This window comes from Amphibalanus amphitrite, unplaced genomic scaffold, assembly GCF_019059575.1.
Source record: "Amphibalanus amphitrite isolate SeventyFive unplaced genomic scaffold, NRLGWU_Aamphi_draft 000143F_arrow, whole genome shotgun sequence".
In the NCBI taxonomy this organism is placed as follows: domain Eukaryota; kingdom Metazoa; phylum Arthropoda; class Thecostraca; order Balanomorpha; family Balanidae; genus Amphibalanus; species Amphibalanus amphitrite.
Window position 1 is genome coordinate 575412 of NW_024881638.1, and position 14177 is coordinate 589588.

General features: G+C 47.5%; 1 protein-coding gene across 1 annotated transcript; it reads right to left on the minus strand.

The window, feature by feature from the left end:
* Positions 1 to 1174: 1174 nt before the first annotated feature.
* LOC122382608 lies at positions 1175 to 2286 on the minus strand. The gene is made up of 2 exons (XM_043368165.1): positions 1986 to 2286; positions 1175 to 1443 (listed from the first exon to the last, which is right to left on the minus strand). The coding sequence occupies exons 1-2, from the start codon at positions 2277 to 2279 to the stop codon at positions 1288 to 1290; spliced, it is 450 nt and encodes a 149-aa protein (XP_043224100.1). The 5' UTR covers positions 2280 to 2286; the 3' UTR covers positions 1175 to 1287.
* Between the last annotated feature and the right edge of the window lie 11891 nt (positions 2287 to 14177).

Genomic DNA, 14177 nt, shown 5'->3' on the forward strand with positions numbered 1-14177 from the left:
AGATACAGCAAAGGGGTTGGTTTCCAACCTTCTTAATCAGTTGTCAAAGCATGCATATTTGTCTAGTGTAAACACAGACACCAAAACCTTATACTTTTGGCCGGTTCTTATATGCTTTATTGGCATGGGAAATGTGTGAACGAACTTTTGAGACACCCTGTATACTAGTATGCTAGAAGACTCATTCGTCATAGAAAAAGCTTTTGTCACAAGAGTATCGACGAATGCAAGATGATGAACGTCAGTTACTTACAGTAAACTCAATCACCAAGACACTCAGGCCTCATCGGCTCACCATCTGGACTTGACCTGACGTGGGACACTTTAACTTCCTATTATTCGCCGAATGACACTGCACGTAGCATGTCAATGTCATGCAAGTAATGCTAGCGACACTGGACAACACACCAATAACACTGCACGCTATACCTGAATGTATGACGGGTGTGACACCATGAGATGTGACACACCTAACGATCAGCCACCTCGCAAGGTCCGAACGACTCACACACTCATAAATCTCTTCTGAAGAGAGTGAACCTCCCTGCAAGTGTTTTTCACTTTTATGACCATTCACCAGCATATTTTCTTAAAGTTAGCACTGCACCGATAACAGAACGACGGTTACTATGGACGTCAAACCCCTTGAGACCCCACTTTTTTGCGATAACTTTTAAATGCGTCAACTCTCGTTGACAATATTCTGGCAATGTGTGTTTCAGAACCTGCCGAAACTTTTATTACTAAGGTATTTTGACGCCAAACGATTATGAAAGGTACTTCTCATTCACTCGTTATGTTAAATTTCACGGAACGAATCTGCTGTTTGGGTAGAGGCTACGCGCTCATGGGGCGGAGCCACGTAATGACGTCAGCGCTAAGCTCCGCCCTACCCCTCCGGCGCTCCTTGCCCGGCGACCGGTCACTCGCGTCTCTCGCTCCATTCAGGCTTGATGGTGGGCGGTAGCTGGTAGCGGTAGCGGGCGCTGGTAGATGGCATTTAGAGCAGATGGCGCTGGTGGCGGGGCTCGAGTGTGGCTGAGCGCAAGCCTCTGCCCGGGCCTGAATTGACCTTAACATTACGAGTGAATGAGAAGTACCTTCCACAATCGTTTGGCGTCAAAATACCTTAGTAATAAAAGTTTCGGCAGGTTCTGAAACATGCATTGCCAGAATATTGTCAACGAAAGTTGACGCATTTAAAAATTATCGCAAAAAAGTGGGGTCTCAAGGGGTTTGACGTTCATAGTAGTTCGCTCCCTTCCCCCCCCCCAAAGCCGCACCCCTTCAGGGGTGCGCGGTTGACCTGGGTCGGGACGGCGCCTGGGAAGAACAGCTCGGTTCGCTCATTAGCGCAGATTCCGTAGAGAAACTGCTGTCGTTTGTGACATCCCTTGCGGCCGCGCGGCGGTTGCAGGGAGGTCGGGATACCACGCGGCAAGCCTGAAACGAATGACCTTACATGAATGACCTTATGTACATATATCACTGGTTGGCGACGTCAAATCATATGAAAGACATCATATTGCAATGGATGACATTACATGGTAGAGCCAGTAACCTTGCATCACTTAACGGTGTGTATTTGTTATGATAGGTGAAGTCGTGTTAACGATGCAGCAGTTATATCATTTCGCTAGTAGTGACGGGCTCAAGCCGGTGCACCGGGTTGAGCGTCGTCGTTGCTAAGTCATTCCAGTGGAATCTGAGTATTCTGGTGCGATAGCTCATCCATATGCTCATGAGTTTGAGCACCAAACTCCTTCATGACAACTTCCCTGGTGGAGGCTGCGGACGGTCACCTCACCACACCAGACGTACACCCCTGATGGGTGTGCTCCTATTGGAGCTACCATTCTTGGTCGTCTGGTGGCGTGACCCTCAGCCCAGCTGGAGCGTGATCAAATATGAGGGTGGGCTAATCATGAGGACAGAGAGGACGGATATCGTTCATCCTGGCCAATTCCTGGCTATGCAATGCTTACCTGCAGGTTTCCTCTCGCACTGTAGCTCAGGCTGGTCCGGGACCGCAGCAGCAGCACCAGACAGAACACGACGTAGAAGGTGATGACCAGAACGGCGTACACGGTGCCGTACCACGAGGCGGTGCTGTGCAGCGACTCCATTTCACGCAGGTAGCGAGCCTCACACATCCGCCCCAGCGCCATCTGCATGCACGCGTCCGAAACTGGCTCCGAGGGCGCCGCCGTGTCCGCGGTAGGTGGCGCTGTGGTAAAACTCATCGGCGACGGAAGACGGGTCGTGCTTGGAAGCTCCATGGTCTGCCGAGAGCCGTGATCTGAAATGAAATAAGAAAGAATGTTACTAACATTGCGAAACCATATGCGATTGCCAGGAGCATTCCCTTTTTATTTGATGATTGATAAGGAGTCAGGATATGAAAAAAAGTTTTCGGGACTTAAAAAATGGCACGATATTGAAAACGGTGACAACTGACAACACGTAAGCATTTTCAAGTTTAAAACAAACATGACCGGGGAGCTTCATGGTGTTAATTTTTAGGCGCGACTGAAAAAAAACGGTGTGAGTGCGTATCTTTATTGTATTCCCGCCATTGATCCCATTTGAGACGCCGTTTTATGTACATATGTACTTGGTGCATGGTGATGGGATAACACAAGAACGACACAAAGAGCCAAGGGGGTTGGTATATAAAAGAAGGGGACTCCGGAGTCTTTCCAGTGTCTGTCGAAAAGTTGACACGAAGATCGTATAGACCAACAAGAACCTAGAAACCTCTAAGGGATAAAAAGGATGTCATAGAGAGGCATCTGACTCATCTTTATTTGGACCAAAGAAGGTATGTTTACGTGTAGTGTTTATCCTACAGCCAAACACTAAAAGGTCAGAAGATGTTTGCAAAACATTGCCAAACACGCGGAGAATGAGTGGCAGCTATCAAACACTATTCGGAATTCGGGATGTGTCTAAATGTAACAGATAAATGAGGTTCCAGATTTAAGTCCATACGGTTTGTGATATATCTGCCAAATGAGCATGCAGAACAAAGACGGATCTCTGCATCTAATCGGTGCCGTGAATGATCGCAAAAGTCGGGAGAGCATTATCTGACCCTTTCAAGCGTCGCAAAGTTACAAGGACACGCCTAAGTTGCCTAAAAGTGGCTGTGTTAGCCATTGGTTAGGCGCCCATTGTGCGCGTAATTGTTCGGTGCCTACATAGAGCGCGCTAAAAGGTTGAAGTGTTTCAAGTCGTTAGGAGAAGTAAAGTAATCTTCAGTCGTCAGCGCGTGATTCGGCACCCGACAGGTGACCAATGATCAGCTGACTGCGTTTCATGATTCATCGCGCATTTGGCACTGAACTGCATTCGGCGCGCAGCTCATACACTCTATAGAGTGTATGAGCAAAAAAAAAACACGCGCTGAATTTAACCTTATATGTTAAATTCAGCGCGTACTCAAACAGAGGACGACAGCCTAAACTTTTAACGCCTAAGATATCTGCCAACAGTCGGAATTCTCACCCCCGCTCATCGATTCGTACTGACGGTCGAGTTAAAAACAATTGCGGCCACTCCTTCCGTGCTCAGCGACTTTTGCTGCCGGTTAGCAGCTATCCGACGCGCCCTCGCTAAACTACCGGCCAAGTTCTGCTCTCCCCTGGTACAAAAAAACTTACCATTACTTCTAGATCCGCACGTATGCCCGAGCGTAAAATACACCGAGCCGCGCGGGCTGTGCTATGCGGCACAGCATCTTTTAGGCGCTTGCTTTATGAGACATCTAGCGGCAGACGCTGAAACTAGTGTCGTGCGGTACAGCATGCGGCAGGCGCTAGCTTTGAAGAACTGTGTCAGGTGTGCCCAGTGCCTGTGTCTGTGTGGGCCATGCGTGTCTAATACATGTAGGTATTTGTGCTATGTGTGCATCTGTGTCTATATTTGTGTATCTATAAGACACAGCTATTTATTATTCAATTACTGTACACTGCACTGTAAAGAAAAGATGGCTGCATCAAACGTTGACTTAACCACTACTCTGCTGCCACACTGCGCCCTTGTCTGCCTGCGAGCCGATGTCTGTCTTTGCTTGAAAGAAATGTGCTTGTGTCTGTGTTGCTGTGCCTGTGTCTGTGCCTCTAAATGCCTGTGTGTACGCCTGCGAATGAGCCTGTGTCGTGTGCCTAATAGGCACACGGCACACGACATAGGCACTGCCTATGTCTGCGCCTGTGTCTGGCAGTCACCGGGCCTTCTATGCGCTTGTAGGTACTTACTGTGTCTGTGTCTGCCGGTCACTGTGCCTGCTTCTCTATGTGTCTATCCCTGGTCTGTGTGCGTATGTGTCTGTGTATGTGTCTATCCCCCGTGTCTGTGTCTTTTTGTGTCCGTGTGTGTCTTAGTCTATGTGTGTCTGTATCTATTTCACGTGTCTGTGTCTGTACGTGTCTGTGTCTGTGTCTCTGTGTGTCTGTGTGTGTCTGTGTCTGTGTGTGTCTGTGTCTACCCCCGTGTCTGTGTGTCTGTGTGTGTCTGTCCGGCCCGCCATCCGATCGGTAAACAGAGACCGTGTGCTATCCGCCCGCTCCGGGGCTGGCCGCCATCTGTCGAGCCAACAATGACGCTGCCAGCTCCCGGCACAGGCCAGAACCACTTAGACACAACGAGCTTCTATGACTGTGACGCACGAGAGAGAGAGAGAGAGAGAGAGAGAGAGAGAGAGAGAGAGAGAGAGAGAGAGAGAGAGAGAGAGAGAGAGAGAGAGAGAGAGAGCGACCTCTTGATCTTCAAGCTGAAGAGATCATCAGGCGTATCGGAGCTCCCAGCCAGCCGACTTATTTTTCCGGTGAGAAGTGGGAATGAGTAGGTGTGTCGTTCTTCTGACCTGACAATCTTCTCTCTGATTGACTGCTGCCGGGTAGCGAGGTGGGAGTGTGTAGGGGGAGGGGTCGAGGATGTGAGGGGTGGATGACTCGCGACACACCGTCACTCTGGACCGAGTGACCCCCCCCCCCACCCCAGCCCACCACCCCCACCCACCGTGCTGTTCGCTGATCCGTTCAAACATCACTAATGAAAGGTCAGCGGTGGACTCTGGCCAGACAGGTATCGGGCTGACGCCACCAGCATGGCAGTGCAGACCACACAGATGTGAGGGTAACGTGAGATAACGGTCACTGGAACTGGCGGTGGTCCAGGCAGGTCAGTTTTCATTCAGGTTATTTTCTTTCAAAGAGTGCCGGCTCATGAAAGACAGGTTCTTTGTGAAGGCAAAAGTCACAAACAAACTCATTATCGCTATCAAGCGAAAATGCGAAAACAGTCAACAACTCGATGCATATTGCATAATGCATCTTCTCTCATCACTTTGTCCCTATTTCCTCAGGCCTCACCCATGAGAGAATCGGCCTGGGGCGTAAGGAAATGAGCGCATATTGTTCCATTCTGTTGTTTGCGCCATCCTGCGGCGCATGTTATTCAGATAATGGTGGTCTGCGTTTGCTCTCTGAGTGACGACAGACACAAGACGATCGATGAGGGACGACCAGCGCGAGACCAGCTGGGCCATTGGGAGCTCAGCGAAACGCTCCGCCAAAACGGAGGCGCCATCAGTCGAACACATGCACTAGTGCTACCAACAAAAACAGTCTTTGAAATACATCACCCGAAACTGAACTGGGTCGTCGAGAGAAGATTTTACAAAGAGGATGGCACGACCGTTGAGCCTTTCTGTCTATTTTTACAGTCCACGACTTCCAAAGCAACTAGATACGGCCAATAAATATATGGGAGACATGTGATGTTTATAGCATTCCACGCCACTCGGCAGACAATTCGTCACGGTCTCGGTCCGGCTGCAGTGTGCCAACAACTGCCGTGAGCCACGCTCCGTAAGCTATGTCTGAAGATAAAGGCTTCAATCTGCTGGTAGCCCGAGGTTCACAGCTTTCAAAAGCAAACTCGATATGTGAATGAAGTAATCGAGGCTTGGGATGAAAGTTCTTGATAACAGTGTACTCATTGATTCTTACAAATACGTCGGCAAATACCCGCAAATTTTCCTAACTCTTTTTCCTAGGTTATCATAATGCCCTTACTAACAAGTGCTCTCATACCGTAATATCCATATATGTACTGGCTTGTTGTCAAGGCTTGAACATTAAAAGAGAACAGTACCGTTATAAATAAGCTTATGGGTAACCGGGTGTACGATATGGCGCAACAGCTGCTCAGCGCTTCCGGAGACGCGCCTCTTATTACATCTAAGTCATGAGACTTTCCACCGTTTCGGTGGTTATTATTCGTAAACGGGAGGCACAAAGGGATAGCTAAACAATTAAACATACATATAAAACTAAATAGCATGGTACTTCTGTTTTTTTTTTTTTAATGAACAGACGAGATCTACTAAGAGCGTCAGAGTTGCTAACTTGGATGACAGGGTCTCTTGATACTTGTACCTGTCTTCTGCGCCTAATGCACTTCACACATTTGCCATCCTATTAGACGCCAGCCGGCGCGACAATTATCTGGCTAAAGGCAGCAAGCCGGCTTTTATTGGCTCCGGGCTCCCCAACCTCATTGTCTGTCACTGCTTACGTAAATTAAGAACACCAAAGCCGAGTCAAACTAAAATTTTGCAAGGTGTCCGAGATGTGAATTCATGGTTCTGTAAGTTGACGTTTGTTGCTTGTTGCTGTTCTTGTTGTTGCTTTTGTTACTTGATGACGTTGTTTTCCCGCCTTCCAGCAAATGGCTGTTTTGTTATTGACATTGTGTCGTTCAATTTGGCATTGGGATCAGCGTCCTAATGCTTGCAAGTCGCAAGTGAATGGAACAAATGGCTAATTATCATCCGAACATTCTCACTATAATAGGTATACTGAAAGCTGAGGATTATCAATAGACAGATGTAATTTCATGCGTTTTTTCCCCTTTTAACCCTATTAGTGGCAGGGGGGTTGTTTTTATCCACCCCTCAGGTTTTTCGGGAATATCTCCGAAACCGCTGAAGCTACGATGCTGAAATTTTCTGACTTTTCCTAAAACTAAATTGGGCACATTCCCTGAAAATTTCAAGTTCATAACTTTACCAGGGGCGGCTCCAGAGCACTGGGAATTGGGGGGTCCTATTCGTGAAGCGAGTCATTTGGGCGAAGATCACGATGCTGCACCGGTTTTACGAACAGTGAATGAAAGGTATTATGTGATAACATATACAAAGTTATTGTGCATCCTCTTTTGACACATTTTTGCTGTAATAGGCGGATCCAGGCGTCCAAAAAGAGGGGTTACTTTTTACCTCCCAACATAGGTGCCCTGACACCGCCTATGCATGACCAATACAATTTTAGTCGTTCTCTCATAAGAAAATTGTAACATAACAAGACCATTGCCACCCTTTTTAGAAACAGTACCAACAAAAACCTTATTTACTATACTTTTTGTGTACCCCCAATCTCAATGATCTGTATCCGCCTATGATTTTTGAAAATGCATATTTTTAGGATCCATGTGAATTCCTGGTTCATTCTCTATCGATCGGAAAAAGTTGCGTTAAGCTTGGTTCAGAAACCTGGCCGTGATAAACAGTCTAAAATGTATCTGCAATTTGCCCGTTTTTACCCCCCTCTACCCCCCTATTGACATTTTTTTTAGAAATGTAGATCTCGTTGAGCGAAATCGAATGCCGTTTGAATTTTGAAAATCGGCCCGTTAGATCTCGAGATATCAAGGGGGGTCGTAAACAGCCCCCCCCCCCCTGCCACTAATAGGGGTAGCCAGGAGCCTGCCACTAATAGGGTTAAAATGAATTCAAAAGTTTAGGCCATACATGCACTATAATATGTCACATACTGAAAGCTGTTTGACAAAAATGTCGAGAGATGGGTCGGTGCTGCAATGTGCACTATGTAACAAACTTTGCTGAGAAGTTACTTGACGCTGAGACACAAAATTGTGACAAGAAAGGCTAATTATAAATCTTCCTTTAAAAAACAGTGTTCAAAACTTTAGCTTGCATTTCCCTGTAGCAGCTGTGGTGTGATGGAGGGAAGGTAAGCATTATAAAAAACACGTTCTCGATCAAGGAAGCTATCTCATTGTCTTGTCTGATGAAACGTCACGGTGCGGCCTCACAAAGGTCTCCTAGTGGCACTTTTCACAAAATGATTAAAAAAACTGCTTTTATAAAATGTTTTGTCAGTTATATGACTCTTTTTAAGCGTATAAATTTGACAACTGACAAGGCTTACCAATTATATCACCCAACTCAATCGGGAGAGGTTTCGATATTTTCTCTGTTGGGTTAAGCCCTTCGGTCAATGAAGACCATTTCAGGGCCGCATGGGATGAAATATTATAAGAGGAAACATTGGGTTGAATGGACCACCGACTGGTACACCATAGTGACTGAGGTTATCTAGTTGAGGCAAAAATATTCCTATAGAACTGACCACAAAGCCAGTCATAAGGTCACTGTGGAAAGGTATGCTCCTACTGGTGCTGCCCTTTAACCAGTTGTATGACGGTAATGACGGTCAGCCCGTATAGAAATGGTCACCACGGAAAGGGATAAGACGGCTCTGAAACCAGAGTCTCATGTCAATATGCAGCCTTTAAGGCTAAAGGACGTGCCCCTGTGGCCTTCGTCTCTTGTTCTTATGAACTGAAAATAGTGGATATATTATGTTTGATATTGAGAATTGTTACGAGTGTGACAGCAATGTATAGCAAAAAGAAACAATCAATGGTGAGTGGCGGCTCTGAACAACAATAGTGTGTTTGAAGTGAACAGTGCTTGTTGTGAACAATCAATGCATGGTCATATAAGTTAGGTCATAACACCTAGGTATGCACCGCTACGTCGATAACGGGATGCGTCGCAGACGGCGGGCTGGAATTTATCGTGAACGTGCTGTTAGCAGTGATGATATATCTACGTTGACATTGAGCGCCGTCGGTCGGTGGTTCTGTGATACTTCTGGCCTTCTATAGAAGGCCAGAATAGGTCTTCGAGTAATCCTTCTGAACATCAATTACATGCGTTCTTCTGCAGCTCGTATTTATCTGTTCTTGCAGTGCTCGTGAGCTAATGAATCTCCCTGTTGTTTTGGCCCACAAAACTCTGTCTTCCCGACCATCTATTGTGCTGTTGTCTCCGACACAGATCTGGCCGCTGTTGACCGCAGAGTCGCCCCGCGGGCTCGGCCGCAACCTGTTGACGTCTGACCGTGTTCTGTTTGTTACTGGCGCTGCTCACCGCCGGTCTGGGTTGCTGTTTGGCTGCCAAATGTAGTACGGTAAACAGCTGCCGCTTTTCAGACGGCGACAGCGCAGCAGGCAGAGGGAAACGATTGCCTGCTCACGTTCAGTAGAGCTGTGGGGATTTACCAGCGCAGTCCAGCATATTTGTTTCAAATCAGTTACCAAGAATATTTTTCACGAACGGACAACAGATCGGTAGAGTGACGAAACAATATCACTATCCATCGGGAGCTTTCAGTAATACGGATACATAATGAAAAAAGAAATGAATCTTTCATTTTTGCAATTTTGTGACACCGCCCTGATATAAATCGAACATTTTGAGCTTGATACTTCTGGCAGGTAATCGGAATAACATCGATTTGCCCCATCGATGTGTTCAATCGATGCGTCCCATTGTCATGGTCAAAAAGCCTAGCAAAGCTATGCCATACGATTTAGCGCATAATTGATTTGCAGAAGCTGTCGAGCCATTTAACTAGGCATGCTACTGTCATGCAGATCCGTATCCCATTGCCACTGAGCCCTTTCAGGACATGCCACCGGGCCGTTTGTTTCGGTTCACTGAGTCAGTATGAGCGGCAGAGACAGTGCAGGAAGCAATCTGGAGCTCGGAGAAGCCTATGAAGTCGGGTGGCACCCGGCCAGGTTACAGCTGGCACGCGAACTCCGTTATACACTTCGGCAAGCGGAACCGTGAGAGACGAGATAATGAACGCAGAGTTTGTTACCTGTAAGGTTGAATATCATATAGGACTCGGGCATAGAGAGTCTCTCAGCATCCGCACATGTGATGTGGTGAGGCTGGTTCAGCCTGTTGGTATAAAAGAACTCGCACACAGAGACTTATTATTATTTATACCGCACTAACCAACGTTTGGCGCGAACACATAACAGAAAACGGGGTAGCCAAACTCTCTTGTGGCTCATTAAAACCGCTGCTTAAATTGAGCGTTCCGAAAGGCAGTAGTCATCGGCGCTGAAACTATCGAACGAGTTTCGAGGTTCTTTCAGCACGGTGAGTGCCCCAGAAAATACGGGCCAATTAACCTCTAAATATTTGAGGAATTAAGTGCGCATTATAAACGAAGTTTGCATTAAAGATCGACTTTACTTTGAAATATAAGGTAAGGTAATTACTTTTAGTGAATGGTATGAATGAACCGAGCTGCTTTCTAACAAAAGGGTTTCAATTATTTCCTGCTTCTCATTACTTTGCAGTTTTTAGTAGTTATCTTTGTATTTCTCCCTATTCATCATAAGAAATTAGCGTGAGGATATTAAAGGCGTAAATCATGACACAGCATGCCATCCATTTAGGACTTCTAGGTGCCAAACATAGCAGTGACCTACGTAACAACCTGCATAACGATGAGCTTGAATCAAACTCCTGGTAATATAAAGCGGTGAACTTACCTGTGTAGTATTCTCAGCTCCCCTCTGTACAGACGCCGTTCACTCCAGTATCAGATCCCTCTCGGTTAACCAGACGAGCCTCCGACGGCGCGCCCAGTCAGAGACGAGACGAAACGGCAACTGGACGGGCAGCCGGCCGGACCGGTGACCGGCCTCAACCGACGCGACGGTCAGGAGAGGAGGGCACCCTCCCTCCCCCTCCCCACGGCCAGGAGAGGATGACAGACCACGGCCAGGAGAGGAGGGGAGGGCATCCCCGAAGCTCAGAACAGAACTATGAGAGCAGGCCAACCCACGGCCAGGAGAGGAGAGGAGGGCATCCTGACAGTCAGTGGAGGGGGACACTTGAATGGTCAGGAGAGGGGAGAATCTCATCTTGCCGGTCGCATAGCTCAGACAGCTCAGTTGGTAGAGCGTTGGACTCCGCGTGGTGAGAGCACGCGTTACCGGTTATAACAGTCCGGGTTTGAAGCGCGACGGGCGCTTGACATCTAAGGGCCTCCAGCCTCCTGACAGGTATGTTTGCGGTTGGTGGCAGGCTGTAGCCAGGCGAAGTCAGTGAGGGGACCGGCCGTGCGCGGCTATGTCAATGTGCGCACGTTAAACTTTGAACTCTAAATTCTGCCATAGAACTGGAATTGCGCGATCGGAGGGTAGAGAGCAGGGTCACCGCAAAAGGATTCGTCTGGCTTTGTCCTTGTGAATCCTTCCTATCAAAAGGTTCGGACTAAATTTATTTTTTTTTTTTAAATCTCGACGGTCAGCAGAGGAGACCATCCCACGACCAGGAGAAGAGGGGAGAGGAGGGCATCACAACGGTCAGGGGAGGGGGAGGGAAGGGCATCATGACGGCCAGGGGAGGAGCGCGTCCCACGGCCAGAGGGAGCATAGGCGACGGAACGGGGAGGGCACCGGGGCACCGTGCCCCCCTTTGATTTTGGCATTTTAACATTAGCCCTATGGGCGTTGCATGGAAAGAATGGGACCAAAAGTCGGCAGTGCCCCCCCCCCCCTAATTGAAGGTGTTCCGCCGCTACTGAAAGGGAGGGAGAGGGAGTCGAGGACGGTCGGTGGAGGGGAAGGGCATCCCCAACGGTCAGGGGAGGGTGGGTGAAGAGGGAATCCCGAATCCCGATGGTCAGGAGAGAGGAGAAGGGCAGCATGGGGATCAGTGAACAACTGTGCTGTATGCATGGACAGTCGGAAGGGAAATAGGGACACTTTGTTGGTCGGCGAGGGGGTATCCTGAAGGCCTGGAGGGGTAGGTACTTTAGTAACGGGGTCGGGACTCGGGAGGAGGGGGTCCCGTCGACCAGTCAGCAGGCAGGCCATCGCACGCTTACGCAACACGCCTCTCGTATCGGAGCTTCAGTAATGGGCGATCCGACGTTACATCGTTCGGGCTGCGAGCAATGTTGCGAGGAAATTGGAAGACGGCATACCCATTACCCAGCGCATGATTTACAGTCAATTTGACGCAGTTTCTTAGTGAACTGAACTGCGTTTCAGCGTATTATTTATCGTCCATTCGTCAGCGGATCAAAGTCTTAGGTATGTATTTAATTTACAATTTGGTTTGAAGAAGGTACTCCGTATTTGAAAGGATTATTATTTTGAAAAGAGCTGCTAGATTGATTAGACTGCTAGATACGCCTTAGTTTGTGTGGTGGTGAATTTGCTGATTTTTTTTTATTTTATAATAGGTGCAAATTCGAAATTGTTAGCAACTGCAGGCAGAAAAGTACACCTGGGAGCGTTTATCAAAACAGTAGGTATGTGTCGAGCAGACGGATGTCGGATAATAATTCTTTTTTTTAGACGTGTCGCCTGGATTAGGAAATAAAAGTTGGAAAACGGAAAGCCACTATACAAGGCGGTACAAAACGATTTATTGTTCAAAGCGTTGTGCTGAAGGAATAAGACGGCGATTATTCAAAGCGAATGGAGCAATGGATTCCAAAAACCCGTACCCTGGGCAAAGTGCATACTAGGGACTAGGGACCCATAAAGACTACAAATTACCTGAAAACAGACACTGGAAAAGAGACGCCAAACACCCGATCTCTTGCGAGCAATGTTCATCCCGTCATCAGTTGGGCGCTGCACCACGCGAGTGGGTTGCAAGCTATAACGTTATTTTGAGCTTTTTACACATATTTCTGATAAATGTGAAACATAGCCAAACGCCCATAGTTCACATTTGTTCATCGGAAGAAAAGGGCATGAGGCTCCGAACATCGAACATGGGACTGAAGCAGCGTCTTTTGCGCTGGTAATAAAAATGACGCCCTCAGATAATATCGCCAGTGAACACCGGATAATGCATGGCGTCGACATAGTAGACGCGCTACGTAGTGGTTCAAAGTCACGAAAATAATCCAACGTCTTAATAATGGATACTCGGACTCTGGTTATATTCAGATGGGCTACATCGTTTTGACTTATTATAGCCTCGATGTCGGATGACTGTAACACTGGAAACTTTTCTTCGAAATAATGTAGCACGACAAAGCAACAGCCCGTGACAGCCAGTCCTTTAGCTCTCGAATTGTTGCACCGAGCGTAACACTGGGACTGTGGCGATAAACTACAAGGACGCTGGCTTGTCGAGGAACTGGGCCGGACAAGAATGATCGACTTCCTTGGTTTAGTTTGGACGTCATATAATTCATGAACCAATAACGGAACCGGTTTATAACATACATCGAGTCTCGATCACGGCATGTCGAGGAAGAAGTCGTTGCATGAGCGTCAGCTGAAGGGAAGATGATGGGCCGAGCCAAGGCCCTGGCCGAGCAATCCCGGACCCTGGACAACGGACGGACATATTGTGTGGAAAGAACTGTGGCCTACTTATCCTTCAGTGAAGAGGACCGAAACAAAAATGACATCGTAGCTTACCGAAAGAGCCAAACTAGCCCTGCACTTCACGAACATGTCACATAGTTCGCATACGTATCCAGTTATTTGATTTTCACGATTCTCTTATAGCTACACCATTCTTGCACAAAGCTCTTTTAGTGCCTCTTCATTTCCGGTCCACGAAAACTATTTCGACTTACCATTTTTTTCTTTTCACTTCAAGTCATATCATCATCGTTATCGCATCTGTGAGCCGTTCATTATATATGAAAGATATTGACACATCCGAGAGCATCTCATGCCCATTCAGCCGTCTTCAATGCCCGACATTGCCGTTGATGCGAGGATGTGAAGAGCTCCCTCAGTGAGAATAAGTCGGCGCCTGGTCCCATCCGGCCAGCCACGTGACAAGATATTACTAGGTGACGGCATTCGAAGGTGCTTAGCAACAGTGGAGGCGTCAGATGCTCGAATCAACTCACATCCAGATATGACATCAGCGATTCAGCAAATTGAACCAACGTTATCTGAAATTGCGGCATAACCTGTCACTGTGCTTCTAGAGGTTCATCGTGTAAATACGAGTAAAAAGCATTATCAGTTATCATGGTCACCATTACAACTTGGTAGCATCATTGCGTCTCGTAGAT

What these genes read in the sequence shown, in the direction of transcription:
- LOC122382608 (XM_043368165.1), bottom strand. Translation starts at nt 2,279, where the DNA reads ATGGAGCTTCCAAGCACGACCCGTCTTCCGTCGCCGATGAGTTTTACC. An exon ending in GTGCGAGAGGAAACCTGCAG is followed by an intron (nt 1,444 to 1,985) that starts GTAAGCATTGCA and finishes CATTCGTTTCAG; the next exon opens with GCTTGCCGCGTGGTATCCCG.